This window comes from Xiphophorus couchianus, chromosome 16, assembly GCF_001444195.1.
Source record: "Xiphophorus couchianus chromosome 16, X_couchianus-1.0, whole genome shotgun sequence".
Taxonomy (NCBI): domain Eukaryota; kingdom Metazoa; phylum Chordata; class Actinopteri; order Cyprinodontiformes; family Poeciliidae; genus Xiphophorus; species Xiphophorus couchianus.
The window spans coordinates 11,997,225-12,014,228 of record NC_040243.1 but is presented as its reverse complement, the minus strand read 5'-3'; the positions used below and the strand labels follow the sequence as shown (position 1 = coordinate 12,014,228).

Sequence of the window (17,004 nt, the reverse complement as noted above, 5' to 3'; positions counted from 1 at the left end):
AGATGTGAAACTGGTTACACTGGTAATGATTGTTTAAAAATAACAAATACAGCAGAATATAATTTAGAAATCTTTATTAATACAGTGTATGTCAAAATAAAAAAGAAATGTATACATCTATATTGGAACTGCACAATGTTGGGTAAACATTTTATAATGCTAGTGAATATTTGACGTTCAGAATGGTTGTTCCAAAGGTAAAAGGCCCTCAGTTGAAAAATACCCCACATAGTGTTTTAGTCTGAAATCCCGATAGAATTAAAAAACTGAAAAATAAAAGAAACTTGTTTGGTGTTTCAAATATGAGGCCTGTGTGGCACAAAGGTTGTGTATACATGAGGGAGGATGAGCTGGCAGGAGGTGAAAGGGAAGGTGGGGAAATGCAAACACTTTTACGTCAATACCTGCAAAGTCAACAATTGAGGACAAGGAACCTTTCAAGAATTTACAGAAGAGCATATGTGTAAAAGAAAAAACACATCCATCCATTTTCTGTACACCCTTGTCCCTTAGAGGAGTCAGTAGGGGTGCTGGTGCCTATCTCCAGCTAACGTTCCGGGTGAGAGGCAGGGTACAACCTGGGCAGGTCGCTAGTCTGTCGCAGGGCAACACAGAAACAGACAGCACACACAGAAAGACCCCAGGCCAGGAATCAAACCCAAGACATTCTTGCTGCAAGGCAACAACTCTACCAACTGCACCACTGTGCAACCCAAGAAATATACAAATAAACATAAAATCATTTGCCAGTACAACCATAGAGGAAACATGACAGACTCAGTTCTTTATTAATGGGAAAATGTTCCTGGCATTAAATATTTGTGGTAAAAGTATAAATCCATTTTCTATATATATATTTTTATTCATCAAAGCTTCAGGGATGGAGTGGAGTAAACCAACGCCAGAGTTGAGATCAGTGTCATGCTAATGGACAAAGGTTAAATAGGTGTGGCCAACGGAGAACAACAATCCTACAGGAACATAAAGTCCTCTCTGTCTTAGCTAAATGTTCACACCAGGAGATTGCAAGCAGCTGAGAACATGGAGACTTTGAAGGATTTTGGTTTCTTTCTTTTCTCCAGTCCTACCACTGTACTTGGAGTAGGTCTCCTTTTCATAATCCTTTATTTGGTGACTGTTGGTTCCTCCAGAGAAACGGGTAAAGAGCCTCCAGGACCAAAGCCTCTGCCTCTGCTTGGCAACCTGCTGCAGCTTGATCTCCAGAGACCCTACAAAACACTGTGTGAGGTGAGCTCTGACTTAAACTGTACAGCAACATTTAAATCTATTTAATCTCTGTTTAAATGTTGTTCTCCTGTTTTCATTCACTCAGCTTTCCAAGAAATATGGGTCTGTATTTACAGTTTATTTTGGACCAAAAAAAGTGGTTGTCCTAGCCGGGTACAGGACAGTCAGAGAGGCTCTGGTCAGCAATGCAGACGAGTTTGGAGAAAGAGAAATCACACCTATGTTTGCGGATTTAGCAAAACATCGTGGTATGTCCAGAAGTAAATTATTACAAATCTTTCCAAAAGTGCTAATGAACAACTGTTCTAATCCTCTTCCGTAGAAAAGAGTGACCTCTAATCAGTTTTTCTTTAGATATACTTCTCCCAGTATTGCAGAAGTAACATTTCTGCCCTTTTGTTTTAGGAAAATTGATCAATGTAAGTGAGAATGGATGGAGATTATCTCTATCCATTCTGAGGTATTCCAATGATTTTTAAAATAATTTACTTTTGGGTTTTGTGTTTATTTTAAAGCATCACTACTTATTGTTGGTCTATCACAGTAAACCTGCCAATGAAATGTTTGTTTTTGTAACTTGACAAAAGATTGAGACAAAGTTCAAAATTGATTATGAGTTCTGTTTACTGTATAAGGAATTCTGTTTTCAAATGGAGAAACGTGGAAAGAGATGCGTCGTTTTGCCCTCAGCACCCTGAAAGACTTTGGGATGGGGAAGAGAGTTGCAGAGGAGAAAATCTTGGAGTGTGGACACCTCATTCAAGTGTTTGAGAGTTATAAAGGTATAACATAATGCTGTGTTTCTCTAAGAAACAGACATGAAATTCTTCACTGAAATGGTTTAATCATTGTTGTAGTCTACTAATTCATATTCCTTTTGTAAGTTAAGTACATTTTAATAGTAGACAAGATAAAACAGTAACTCTCTTGCTCCACAGGCAAACCATTTAACACATCCTGTCCAACAAATAATGCAACATCCAACATCATCTCCTCCATTGTGTTTGGAAGCAGATTTGAATACGATGATCCTCAATTCAGAGGCTTGATTAGTCGTATCACTGAGAATATTAAGATAGCTGGCTCGGCAGAAATCCAGGTAAGCTTAATGTTTCACTTAATTAAATTATTTACCAAGTTGCATAAGTTAAACTTGGTATATGGTAGACCACGACAAAGTTAGCTGTATGAAAGGTAGAGACTGTTAAATTATTATCTAAAGTCCATGAAGTCCAAACCCATTAATTTACATGTGTGGCAACCTAGGGTGGATTTTCTTTATTATGAAACCCAAATGTAAGATGTTAAAGTTTAAGATAAGGGAAACCGACAACGCCACCTGGAATAACTCCAGGAAAATAGAATAATAATAATAATAAGGACACAGGTACGTTCTACTGGGAATGAGACAAGATTCAGACAGTTCTACAAAAAAAATTTATTAAACTTTAATAGGTTGTTTAAATTAACAATAACCTGAAATTGAATAGTTAAAACAGTGAATGCCTTTTTAATAAAGTTGATTATAAAATGTTTAAATTTCAAAGGAAACTGAGGCTTACCAGTGGGGGGAGTAGTGAGGAAAGGGGCAACATCCAGTGAAGAAAAGGGATCACCCAGGACACTACAAAGACACGGCAAACACACACACACACAAAAAAAGGGGGTGTTCCAACAAAACACACAAGACAAGACACCGCCACCAGGGGTCACCACCGCCACCACAGAAGCCTCAGTCCCTAAAAGAAAGACAAAAAATGAAACAATATGAGTAAAACAGTGATACAATAGCACTACAATATTGCTCCTCATCCCGGTCGTAGTGCCATCAATGCTCCCGGCAGCGGGGGAAAGTTCATACAAATCTTTTAAAACAATTCATCGTAGGCAAAACAGCAGCGAGTGTACATCCAAATAGAATAGTTGTCAGGGACTCGGCAGGAGACTAAAAAAATAAAGCAGATTATAAGAACTCTTGTGCGCTATTCGGTTCCCCTGCGAAAATCTGTTCCCCCTGTGTCGGGAGCGCGCATTACAGCCGGAGAGGCGGATCTGACCATTTTCACGGCGCTTCTGATCGATTTCTCGGTAAAAACAACTCAGTTAATCATGTCAAGCTTGTAACATTTAGTTTAATCGGCAGCTATTGTTTACAAAATTGTAAAAATAATTAAATAAACGAGGTCTTTTTACGCTGTTTTGTGTTATTTTAAACGCCAAGAGAATCGGTCTTTTTCTAACTTTTGTCACTTACGCCTGACAGAAATAAAAGTCAGTCAACACTTAGTGTGTATTTATAATTTTTCATTGCTGATATAAGACGATTGCTGAAAGCATGGCATAATTATTAAGACTTCCTGAAAAGACGAAAGCGTGGACTTTCTGGTAAATCCCGTTCTAATGTAAAATATGACAGATTACTGTAGTAAGGGCATTTCTAGTATACTGCAGGCTATCACACATAACAATTTTTGAGAATTTGGCAACAGTTGCCCTTTATTCCCAAACGTTATGGGGGGAGGAGAGTAGAGAATGAATATTTCAGCTGCCTGAAATAACCTGTTCCTGTCCATAACATGGGAACAAATTAATTCACCAACAAGGCCTTAACTCTGTTTATTCCTCTTATCATCAACAATAAATCCTGTGAATTTGGTAACATTTGCTCTTTATTTGACAAAGTTATGAGGGGCCTTGGGATTTAAACTTTTTTCCATAGCTGCCTTATATCAAAGTCTTGTAAGTATAAATATCAAACAGTTTTCAAAATGTAATTTATTAACCTTTAAACAACATACATAAACAAGCACACCACAGCAATCTCAGGAACAAAGGCAACTAAGGCAAACACGCAAAGCAGTGATATGTTTTTTCAGTTGGTGGGCTTCCCACACATGCATGATGGAACCACCTCAGACACACGTCACACTGGATCTAGGAAAGAAACCAAAAATATCAGGTTTTTTTTAGAAAAATATGTCTTTACAATTACAATATATAATCAATCATTTTAGATTCCTTTATATTCCAACTGTTGGAGGATCATATCATAGCTTGTTTACGCAAGATAAGATTAGATAAAACTTGTCCTCTTCATTTAGTTTACTAACACTAAGTCTTTGAATAATTCTAAAAACTTTCCTACCCAGTTCACATCCGTGTCACTTTCCATCTCTCCACAGAAGTGACACAAGTCTTTTAGGTCCTCTGTTAACAACAAAAGTATAAAAACACACACACACGATTATACATGTACAATCGTGACCGTATATATGTGTGTTTGTGTGTGTATAAAACTATTACACAGGATGTGCTAAGCACCAACACAGTCATTTATGAAAAAAATATAGAAGATGAAATGATTGTACTTATTAATTTGTAGACAATTTCCTTAAATAAATGTTTTCAGAGTCCATGTTAATGTATTAAGTTTTGCTAAGTACAGATGTTTTAGCCAAACATACAAATAATAGTAATCATGATAACAATTGTCATAAACACTCAAAATAAGAATATTAATGTTATCCTCACCACTGTTAAGGATTAGAAATATATGGTTCCCCCCTCATAACTTTGTCAAATAAAGAGCAAATGTTACCAAATTCACAGGATTTATTGTTGATGATAAGAGGAATAAACAGAGTTAAGGCCTTGTTGGTGAATTAATTTGTTCCCATGTTATGGACAGGAACAGGTTATTTCAGGCAGCTGAAATATTCATTCTCTACTCTCCTCCCCCCATAACGTTTGGGAATAAAGGGCAACTGTTGCCAAATTCTCAAAAATTGTTATGTGTGATAGCCTGCAGTATACTAGAAATGCCCTTACTACAGTAATCTGTCATATTTTACATTAGAACGGGATTTACCAGAAAGTCCACGCTTTCGTCTTTTCAGGAAGTCTTAATAATTATGCCATGCTTTCAGCAATCGTCTTATATCAGCAATGAAAAATTATAAATACACACTAAGTGTTGACTGACTTTTATTTCTGTCAGGCGTAAGTGACAAAAGTTAGAAAAAGACCGATTCTCTTGGCGTTTAAAATAACACAAAACAGCGTAAAAAGACCTCGTTTATTTAATTATTTTTACAATTTTGTAAACAATAGCTGCCGATTAAACTAAATGTTACAAGCTTGACATGATTAACTGAGTTGTTTTTACCGAGAAATCGATCAGAAGCGCCGTGAAAATGGTCAGATCCGCCTCTCCGGCTGTAATGCGCGCTCCCGACACAGGGGGAACAGATTTTCGCAGGGGAACCGAATAGCGCACAAGACCGGCAGCAAACAACCGAACAAATTGGTCCAGGAGTTGGAGGCACAGCAAGGGAGGCTAAACAGATCAGACCAGCTTGCATTAATTGCTATGATAAAAGCTGACAAACAAAGAAACCGCCACGCTTACCCAGCACAGCTCAGCAAACAAACTAAGCAGAATTAGTTGACGTCATGACGCAAGTAGTCTTGTGGCAGGTAGAGACCTGCTTATATGCAGCAGCTGAAATTGATCTTAAAGTGGCAGCGTACCATTTATGCTGCTACACATGTATAAAAATACTCAGAAGTTTAAAATGAAATTCTCATAAAAGACCTATTTAGATTTATGTAATTTTCATAATTTGCTTTTTACAACCACAACCTTTAATGTATTTTGCTTTGCTGATTTTATGTGATAGACCATCAGAATGTGTGCATAAAATGTGAGGTGCAAGGACGAGCACACATATAGCTTTAAAATGTTTTCACATAAATGTTACATCTTTTTCCATTACAACAAATAGGTGTTCTTCCAGGATTGTCCTTCATCTGTCCTTTAAATTATCTACCTGCTTTTGCTGCACATTACTGCTGCCACTAACATTTTGTTATTGTTATTGTTAGCGGTGGTTGTAATATGTGGTACCTGAAGAGCTGGATTTTGAAAGATAAGTTTGTAGGGCTGGAGGAAGTTTTTGTGCCCTAACCAAAGAAATATTCCAGGACATTAATAGGACGGCCTTCACATCAGCAGGATTAAAATGTCCCATGTGACATGGCTCCACCTTAACCCAAAAAGATGTACTATAAGTTAAGAAATTTTAAATATTTGAGTATTGTCTACATTAATAAAATTGTAGCAATATTAAAACAGCACACTTCATATGGATGTGTGAGTTTACAATGTAAAACCTGCAGTCATTACAAAAACATTCAAAATCTTTGCTGCCCCCCAAAATTTGAGCCCCTTTAAGCCATTTCTAAAGCTGGGCTCATGGTGCCAGTTTGTTGTTAATGTTCAACCCAACATCACATTTAGTATACTGCAGAGCTCTGAAAGCTCCTTCCCAACAAGGATTTACTCTGGCCAGTATCTCAAAACAAGCTCAACCTGACTTCTTTCATGCTAAATAAATGAACCACTATTGAATTTCTCTATTCCTAAAATATATTTTTCTTAATTTCAAGCTCTACAATACATTTCCTCGGCTGGTTGGATGGATAAAAAGCCGTCAGGTTATGTTAAAAAATGGTGAAACGACGATGAGAAAAATTAAGGATTTAACCCAGAAACTGAAAGAGACACTCAACCCTCAGATATGCAGAGGACTGATCGACTGTTTTCTGATTCAAAAGCAGAAAGATGAGGCAAGGCAACACAAATCTATTTTTAAAGAATAATGGCAACATTAAACATGTTTGCCACAGGTACAGTATTCACACAGTTTTCTTTTTAGGATTCTTGTGTCAAAGACACTCAGTTCACTGAGGAGAACCTGTTATATACAGTGGCAAACCTGTTTGCTGCTGGAACCGACACCACAGCGGCAACACTGAGGTGGGGTTTGCTGCTCATGGCAAAGTATCCACAAATTCAGGGTATGAAAGACAAGAAAACATTTGGGATATTTTTCCTATGCCCAGAAAACATGATTTTCAGCATGTCCTCTGACGATTAAATGTTAGTTAAAAATAATATATAATCCAAGCATACAGTACATATGTGTACATAAGTCTATGAGGTAACTGTGATCCCTCGAGGGAGAACTGTAGATCATTTCCTTCTTGTTTACTGCAGACCAGGTTCAGGAGGAGCTGACCAGGGTGGTTGGAAGCCGTGAGGTTCATGTGGAAGACCGTAAACATCTGCCGTACACTGATGCTGTCATCCATGAGATACAGCGGCTCTGTAACATTTCTCCTATGGCTGTCCCACACAAAACCAGTCGAGATGTCACCTTTCATGGATATTTTATCAAAAAGGTGAGCAGGATGAAAATATTTCTAAGCTTCCAACAGAGAACATCTTCCAGATGATCATGCTCGTATTATTGTCTTTAGGGAACTACTGTGATTCCCCTCCTTACATCTGTTCTGTATGATGAGAGTGAATGGGAGAGCCCTCACACCTTCAACCCTTCTCATTTCTTGGACAAGGAGGGAAGATTTATCAAGAGAGATGCTTTTCTACCATTTTCTGCAGGTAAAACAACTCTCGCAGTTTGTTAATCAGATAATCTTTACCATTCATGTTCGAATTTAAATGCATTACATGTTTTCTCGTTGCAGGTCGCAGGGTGTGTCTTGGTGAGAGTCTGGCAAGGATGGAGATTTTCCTCTTCTTAACCTCTCTCCTTCAACGATTTCGTTTCATGCCTCCGCCTGGAGTTTCTGAAGATGATCTGGATCTGACTCCAGCGGTGGGATTCACCATCCCTCCTTCTCCTCATGAGCTCTGTGCCATCAGTCGGCAGTGAAGAATGAATCACTAGATTGTAGTTGATCTCTCTACCAGAACCCTGAAGTCACTAATACATATTTTCACTTTAAATATCTGCGTGTCACTTTAATTTGCACACTTTATTTAAAGAGCTTGACAGTTATTTTTCAGCTATGCGCTTTATCTCTTACTTTTTTCTACTCTTCTATTGAGTTAATTTCACTGGCTTATATAGATGATTCAGTTTGTTTCCACATTATTTACTTATGACAAAGTAAATTTACAGAGCGTGTAATAATTTAAGATAGAGGGTAGAGTTATGAACATTGCTGAAACATCTGAGTAATATGTTATATTCATTATGACATATTACTGAAACGACTGGAGAGCTGTCCAGTCGTTTAAACCAACTCCATTGGTTTAAATCTTACATTAAGAACAGGGGTTTCTTTATTTCAATAGGAAGATTCTCATCGTACCCCAAGGTTCAATCCTAGGACCCCTCTTATTCAATACCTATATGCTTCCACTAGCTCATGAAATAACAGAAAATAAGATTAGCTACCATAACTATGCAGACAATATCACGAGGTGACTCCGAAACCATCCTAACACTAAACAGATGCTTAGAACAGATAAATGTGTGGATGTGCCACATCTTTCTCCACCTGAATAGAAACAAAACTTAATAGAAGTTATTATCTATGTACATAAAGAGGAACGATCTAGCAAAACAGCCAAAACACTGAGTTCCTTTAATTCAAAAGTTAAGACCTGCCTGTTTAGAGTTGCTTTTGAACTACAATAAATGAAACACTGACCAACATATTTGACGTGTATGATTTTGATGATGGCTCATCAAACTATCAAAATATCAAAATATTTGTTCAATTCTTGACTGTATGGTGTTTTCTTTATAAATGTATTGTAAAGAAGTGTTCTTATGTAAAGCACTTTGAACTGCCTTGCTGCTGAAATCTGTGATACAAATAAACTTGATTGATTAAAAGGAACAAATATATTTAATTTTGATGAGTTAAAAGGTAAAATGCTTACTGTTACCATGTATGGAAAGAGGTGTGGTGAGAGGACACAACCTAGCTCAGTGAGAGGTACTTTGTTGTTAGTTTTGTTGGAAGATGCCAAAGAGTTGTGCTGCCAAATTTGGTGTGAACATTGAAGAATGGTGTTAATGTACACAAGCCAGTCATTATCTGTCACACCTGATGCCCTAGCAGCACCCCTCCCACCTTGAACGTGACTATTAATATTCTACCATCTGTAATTGCAAAACAAGCAGCTGTCACTTTGAATTTTTTCCAACAACAGGACATCACCTGAAGTGTAAGCTCCTCTAGGAGATGATTTCTCGACCATCTAACGCAAAAACACTACCCAAAAGTTTCAGTTGTATGAAAAAGTGTTTGCTCTCTTCCAGATTCCTTATTTTTTGCATGTTTGTGACACTTCACTGTTAGACCTTTTATTGTAATTTTACAGTAACTTACTGGCAACACTGTTGCCAGCAAGTTACTGTAATTACCATTCTACAGTACCTTTACTGTTATGATATTTCACAGTTAATTTTTACTGTGAGTGTGCTTTACAGTTATAACTGCTTTACTGTAATTGTATTTTATAGGAAAGCTGGTCTACTGTAAACTTGTTTCACAACATAATGTCAGAGTTTTACTGTAAATTAAAGTTTACATTTTTTTAATATAAGAATATTTTACCATAAACCGAAAAATTTCATAAAAGAAATTTTAGTCCAAGTACTGTGAATAACGACAGGTATTTATTTTCAGCAGATTTGTAGAAATAAAATCCATTTACATATTCGCAATGTCATAAAGAACAATGTCACAATACAATATAATGTGCTATAAAACAACAAAACCATAGAACACATTTCCTACATCAGAAGAACTTTTATTCCATTCGTCAAACAAAATCAGTGGGATCCATCTTGTGGAAGCTGAACTGTAAAGAATAAGACAGACAATGTGGGAGGTCATGAGATGGTCAGGAAGTTATCTACATTTTCAAATCGACAGGAAGGTTGACAAATCAAGCTGAAGTGACAATGTTCAAATGCATAAAATCTTTGTCATAAAGCAGCATTAAGTTGATAATTTGTTTAAAAAAAAATCAATTGGACTGAAGTGATAATAGAAGCTGCATAAAGAATGAGCAGGACTGGCTTCACTTCAGGTTTTTGGATTGTTTATGGCAAAAGCAGTTAATCAGTCTTCAGTAATTCAAAAGATTGCGTACTACAAATGTCCCCAAGGGGACGATGAAGTACAACAATCTTTAAGTCATTTTGTTGGTGCTGACGGATTACTGCAAAGGTGTGCCTAATAAACTGAAAACTGCATAGTATAAAAATACACCACACTTAAACGACTACACACTTATACATTTCTGTGATTTATTAAGAGATGCAGCGACATCCACTTTTTACCACGGACACAGAAAAGATGCTGGCTACTCTAAAGGGCTATTGTGTAGGAATCACATGCCATTCATAAATAATCATTAAAATCATATTAAATAAGGCTAAAGTAAACTCAGAGCATGCAAGATAGGAGGAAAAGACAACAAAATAATAAACATTTACATTTGGTAAAATACCTAGTTGGAAGTGTCAGGATCTGTGTTTTTCTGTTTATTTAGAGTTTTCTGTGTCCTTAAGTTTCTTCGTTGTCCTGTCCTCCCCTCCCCTTGATTGTTCCCAGGTGTGTCTCGTCTCTGTGATTACCCTCCCGTCTATTTAACTCCACCTGTGTTCCTTGTTCCTCGTCGGGTCCTTGTCAATGTCTTGTCGTAGTCAATGTGATCTTGTCCATTCGTGTAGCCTGTTGCTACCAGTGCTGAGCCCTAGCCTTCTGTTCAACTGTGCTGCCAGGTTTTTGGATTTTTGACCTTATTTTCATCATTAAAACTTCCATTATTCATCTCATCTGGGTCTACAGCGTCTGCCTCACCACCTCACACCCGCACATCGTGACAGTAGGACCCGAACAAACCGAACGGTGAGGCACGCTATTTTTATTTTACATCATGGACCCAGAAGATATTAAGGAACTCACGGAAACGATCGGAGAATATAAGGAGGCGATGGCCAAACCGTACGCTGCCGGCAGACGGCTCGGTTTCGCCATCCACTTAGGGCTTTTGCTGGACTACTGGGTTCCTCGCTTTCCGCACCCGGGGTTGGTGGAGTTGCAGAGGGAGGCAGAGTGGGAGCGTAAGGCGGCCCTAGCCGTCATGGCTGGCAAACCTCTGCCTCCCAAGCCGCAAAGTTTCTCCGCCAGCCCAGATCCCGCTCCAGTTCCGGGACCAGCACCTCCTGCCAGCGTTCCAGCTGGCGCACCCGAGGCCTAATCAGCCGGCGTTCCAGCCGGCGCACCCGAGGCCGAATCAGCCGGCGTTCCAGCCAGCGCACCCCAGGCCGAATCAGCCGGTGCACCAGAGACCGAGACTTCCAGTGTTCCTACCGAGACTCCGACTCCCGAGACTCTCTGCGCTCCTTCCGAGACCCCGACTCTCTGCGTTCCTTCCGAGACCCCGACTCTCTGCGTTCCTTCCGAGACCCCGACTCTCTGCGTTCCTTCCGAGACCCCGACTCTCTGCGTTCCGACCGAGACCCCGACTCTCTGCGTTCCGACCGAGACTCCCAACGTTCCGACCGAGACTCAGACCCCCAGCGTTCCTCCCGAGATCCTGCCTCTGGGTTCTCGTCGTCGCCGACTGTGGGCGGCCCCCGGGACTCCTCATCGCCGCCTCCAGCGCTGCGGACGACCGCCGGACCGCCTCCGTGGTTCCCGCCTCCAGCGCCGCGGACGGCCGCCGGACCGCCTCAGTGGTTCCCGCCTCCAGCGCCACGGACGGCCGCCGGACCGCCTCAGTGGTTCCCGCCTCCAGCGCCGCGGACGGCCGCCGGACCGCCTCCGTGGTTCCCGCCTCGAGCGCCGCGGACGGCCGCCGGACCGCCTCCGTGGTTCCCGCCTCCAGCGCCGCGGACGACCGCAGGACCGCCTCCGTGGTTCCCGCCTCCTTTGCCTCCGCCCACCCTGTGGGTAGTTTTTTGTTGTTTTTGGACTCTTGGCCCTTCCTGTGTTTCCGCCCACAATGGTGGGTTGTTTTTTGTTTTTTCTGGACTCTGGCCCCCCGTCCAGCGCCCCTCCGCCCACCCTTGTTGTGTTTTTGTTTTGTGGGCGTCTGGTAGCCGCCCTTCAGGGGGGGGGTACTGTCAGGATCTGTGTTTTTCTGTGTTTATTTAGAGTTTTCTGTGTCCTTAAGTTTCTTCGTTGTCCTGTCCTCCCCTTGATTGTTCCCAGGTGTGTCTCGTCTCTGTGATTACCCTCCCGTGTATTTAACTCCACCTGTGTTCCTTGTTCCTCGTCGGGTCCTTGTCAATGTCTTGTCGTAGTCAATGTGATCTTGTCCATTCGTGTAGCCTGTTGCTACCAGTGCTGAGCCCTAGCCTTCTGCTCAACTGTGCTGCCAGGTTTTTGGATTTTTGACCTTATTTTCATCATTAAAACTTCCATTATTCATCTCATCTGGGTCTACAGCGTCTGCCTCACCACCTCACACCCGCACATCGTGACAGGAAGTCCTCCATTCAAATTCAGCAAGTCGTTGGAAGAAGGTGGTGATCTGGGAGTTGACATTGACTACTTTCCTCTTGACAAGACTTCCCGTCTTGCGGCTTGTACCGACTTTGGCTGTGCATTTGGTACCAACATCTGGATTGATCCTCACAAAGAATCTTTTAACAGAAATAAAATATATTAATTGTAATTTTTAATGAAGACATACAATACAGCAATCAGCTATGGTTCTTCATCATCAGTCAAACTGTCATTAAATTTAATTCATAAATGGCTTGGTGTAGAGTACTTGCCATTGTATCATCTCCAGCATGGTGGATGCTGACTCCTGATACTCCAGATTGAAGACATAATATGACCCAAAAACGACAGCAAGGACGCTGGCAAAATCATGTAGTTGCTCAGGCTCGAAAAATACCTTCTCCTCCATACTGACCATCCACCGGGTTGCAGACATCAAGCTATTTCCTAAAATAGACAAACCCTTGTCAGGCTAACGCTAGTGAGTAAAAGTACAGACTACCATAACAATTACATACATTGCTAAAAAAAAATTATAGTGATAGAAAATATTCCTCTTACCAAGCATGATTACCCTTGGTGTAGTGGGTAAGGTCATTTCCATTTCAACAGACATCTTGGTGGAAGATACCTTTAAAACATAAAAGGAAAACTCTCTTAAATATGAATTACTGGTAGTAATTTATATTTAAAGGGCCAGTTCACCCAGATTACAACAGGTTTTTGAGAACCTCATCCCGGAGACTAGACTAGACTTTACCCCTACATCCTGCTACCACTCTGAAACAGTGGATGTGAATGACAGTTTGTGGGGCTAAATGCATTTTTTAAAGCATTACATTCCACAAGTACAGTTCCACAAGTGTTCAGTCTGACTTCTGCAATGGCGGTGACTCCTGTGCATGTGGGACCTGAATGCAGAAAATGTTCTGAAGGAAGCAGGACATTGCTCTATTCCACATGCAAACCGATAATTAGCTGTGTGTTGATGTTTCTTCACATGACTACAAAATTCTGTAAATTCTGAAGTACAAATACTGCAGAATTTACACCTGTACATAGTTGCACCTGTTAGTACTGACTTAACTTTAAATTTACAGGAGCATGGTTTAAACATGTGAACAGTGTCATGTTGGAATCAACTCTTTTTGCCCACATGCAGAACACCACAGAGTAGACAAAAGATCAGTAATAATATTTATTGCAGATTCAGATAAGGGTTGTCTTGAAAGGACACGGCACTCTGGAGGCAGCTCTGGAAAAAGGCGGCTCACTACGGTGGCAGTAGAGAGAGAGATGATGAGTTCAAGGATGTGGGAAAATGGAAACATAGATTCGTAACAGAACTGGTCTTACTTGTGGAGTTGGCGGTTCAGATTGGGGAGGGAAATCTGCCGGGTTGGGTTCCGATCGGACGGGGTTCTTCTTTGACCGTAGCTCGGGTGAGCTGGCGCGGAAGAGGCTGTGGTGGAGGGCGGACAGGTAAGTTCAGGCGGTGGGAGACAGAGGAGCGGTTCGACTGCACGTCAGGATTCCTCAGGAAAATGGCTTGGTCCACTTGAGGAAAACAGGGAAGGAGCTCGGGCAACCAGTGGGTAACTTCCACGGCGTCACGAGAAGGTAGGTACAGGGAAAACCAGGGGAGAAAAAACCTCTCACGGAGGAAACTCAGCGTCTGGCTGAAAACACCATTGTTGGCAAACACTCAGGCGTCGGAGAACTGGCAGTCAGCTCCTCTTGAACTCCCGAGATGATGAGAAGATGTGGTTCAGGTGCGCCTGATACCGGCACGCCCCGCCAGGAGGAGCCACCTCTGGCGCCATCTGGTGGAAAGCTGTAGGAGCACCACCAGAAACCCCACCAGGAACCCATATCCCCAACAAACAGTCCTTATATGTAACCAGGGTTGGAAATTAACTTTTTTTGTCCACCTGCCACTGTGGCTGAACCAACTCAAAAAATAACAGAAACTACTTTAATGTTTATCACCTTTGTCCTCATTTACAGACTCTTATACACTATGTTGGAGATGTAATGGTACTTTAGCAGGCTAACTAGCTGTAGCAAGCTCAAAGTTATAGATTAGGTTAGCTGCTCCTCTACATTTCCAGACTATTTTGTGGCTTCAAATATGTTTGAAGAGCTGTCTTTTTACCTGTTGTCTTGTCTTTTGAAGAGATTAAGCTATGTTAGCAGTCAGCAGGACAGAACTGCACAGCCACTTGGAGGGAAAAAGCTTGGGAGTGAAAAAAAAAGCCATCTGAAGAAAAGAAAAAAAAAGAACAATGTTAGAAATTCATCCTTGCTGACCTACGTAGCTAATCTGCACTTTTAACGTTTGCAAGATCATGGTTTAAACAAATGAACAGTCATTAGATGTAAAAAAAAGAAAAGGGGGGGGGATCACTTATCAGTTAAGGTTATATTGTTCGACAAAGGATGTAACAACAATGCTAACAGACACTCAGCACTGAGCGCATCTCAACCCAAAGCCGCCCGAGGAAGATTAAGCGGCAAAAGTCAAGCTAAAACCTTCAACGGTAAAATTAGCACCTTAGCTAACGTTAATTCCGAACCAGCTCAAAAAATAACAACATCATATTTTCCTATCTTTCACCTCATTTACAGACACGTAACTTATAACGTTGCAATATGCCAGTTATATAATACATCAGAGTTAGTAACGTAAAGGTAACGTTATTTTACCAGGCTAACCAGCACAAACCAGCTCATGCTATAATGCTAAGTTATAGCATTATAGCATGATGCTATAAGCTACGTTAACTCCATCTAAAATGTACATTTCCAGACTAGGTTTTGGCTTCAAACAGTTTTCTAAGAAGTGTTTTTTTACCTGTCTTGAAGAGCTGAAGCATTGTGAGCCCACAGCACGGAGACAGAGCTGCACTTGCACTTGGAGAGAAAAAGCTGGTTGGAAGCGAAGCCACGCTTGATGACGTAGCTAGATAAACTGCATATTAATGTTAGTTAGGATGTGAAAAAAACAAAAGTACATGCTCTCTTTCTGCCTTAAAAATATGTTAACCACTAAAGGAGTAAAAATACAGAAACAGGGAACCACGATGAAGCAGCTATGATGACCATTGGAAATCAAATATAATTCTTACTGTATATTATAAGTACAGTACCACTACTGCAATGTGTAAACAGTAAATTACTGCAAATTCAAAACATACAGTAAGTTACTATAATACTATGTACTATACCCATAATGCAATGCAAATTACAGTAACTACTTGTAAAGATGTCCTATGGTAGTTTTACTGGGCATTTTGTGGTATTTAACTGTAACAAATACAGCAAAGGCTAACAGTGTTGTTTCAGAACATTAAAACAATTTAAATATTAGTCAATGACATCACAATTAAACATGAAATGCATATTTTAAATGAAAGTATTTGTAATTAAGGGAAATCCTGTGTGAACATTAATAATCCCCAGTTAAACCATAACTGTGGTTTATCACACCTTACTTCACTGTCTCTAGCCACACTCAAGCCTGATTAGTCCCACACCTGTTCTCAAATAAGATATCACTGAAATGAAATCTGCCTGTTAAAGTGAAATATACCAAAAATCCTAAAAAGCTAGAAATCATACAGATCCGAAGAAATGGAGGAACACATGAGAAAGACAGTCGGTCTGGAAAGGCTTTCAAGGCCATTTTGCTTTGTGACTCCAACGGACCACAGTGAGAGCCATTATCCACAAATATCAAATTCATGGAACAATGATGTTGTTGGATGAAATAATGTTTGAGGTCACCTAGGTGTTCACTGTCAACACCACCATGAAATGTACACATCAAAACAAAGCACAGCATATCACAAACTATTCACAGAAGAGCAAATATAAAAGACCAAAACACAAATAAACATAAAATCATTTACCAGCACAACTGTAGAGGAAACATGACAGATTTAGTTCCGTCAGATTCAGATGGAGTGACAGATTCACTCACATCTACAGCAGAAACTGAACATAAATTTCTCCAAAGTTACTGTAGTTCAGTCAGACTCTGTGCAGAGCATCAGTAAACAAGATATTTGAAGGTGTGCTAAAGATTCTCAAAGGAAGTCAGTTCTGGACAATGGAAAATTAGATTATAGCTTTCTTTTAACAATGGCTTTTTTTGTGTCCCTCTCGAATATCTTGGTAAACGGATTTTCTCAAATGAGTTGTTAATCTTCTCAGCTCCTCCTGTGTTTAAAGTACATTTATTTAAGGTGAACGGTCATATTTTGTAAGGTTTACAGTTGTTCAAAACATTTTTTACATTATTGGACAGTTTATCTGTGAGATAAGGATATTTTGTACAACCTTCATCACAAATTAATTTCTGCCCTTACATTAATGTTTTTGTGATGCTGTAAAAAGACCAGATACAAATGC

The 17,004-nt window shown here is 40.1% G+C and overlaps 1 protein-coding gene and 2 long non-coding RNA genes across 3 annotated transcripts; 1 reads left to right on the top strand and 2 right to left on the bottom strand.

The window, feature by feature from the left end:
* Window positions 1–791: 791 nt before the first annotated feature.
* Window positions 792–8,028, top strand: LOC114159529 (cytochrome P450 2K4-like). Its single transcript, XM_028041493.1, has 9 exons — window positions 792–1,248; window positions 1,334–1,496; window positions 1,884–2,030; window positions 2,187–2,347; window positions 6,697–6,876; window positions 6,966–7,107; window positions 7,307–7,491; window positions 7,570–7,711; window positions 7,798–8,028. The coding sequence occupies exons 1-9, from the start codon at window positions 1,042–1,044 to the stop codon at window positions 7,983–7,985; spliced, it is 1,515 nt and encodes a 504-aa protein (XP_027897294.1). The 5' UTR covers window positions 792–1,041; the 3' UTR covers window positions 7,986–8,028.
* LOC114159534 (uncharacterized) lies at window positions 4,122–4,789 on the bottom strand. The gene is made up of 2 exons (XR_003598606.1): window positions 4,394–4,789; window positions 4,122–4,182 (listed from the first exon to the last, which is right to left on the bottom strand). It is a non-coding gene; the product is annotated as an uncharacterized LOC114159534 (long non-coding RNA).
* A 4,883-nt stretch (window positions 8,029–12,911) lies between the features above and the next one.
* On the bottom strand, window positions 12,912–15,461 carry LOC114159532 (uncharacterized). Its single transcript, XR_003598604.1, has 3 exons — window positions 14,747–15,461; window positions 13,153–13,222; window positions 12,912–13,038 (listed from the first exon to the last, which is right to left on the bottom strand). It is a non-coding gene; the product is annotated as an uncharacterized LOC114159532 (long non-coding RNA).
* Window positions 15,462–17,004: the final 1,543 nt, after the last annotated feature.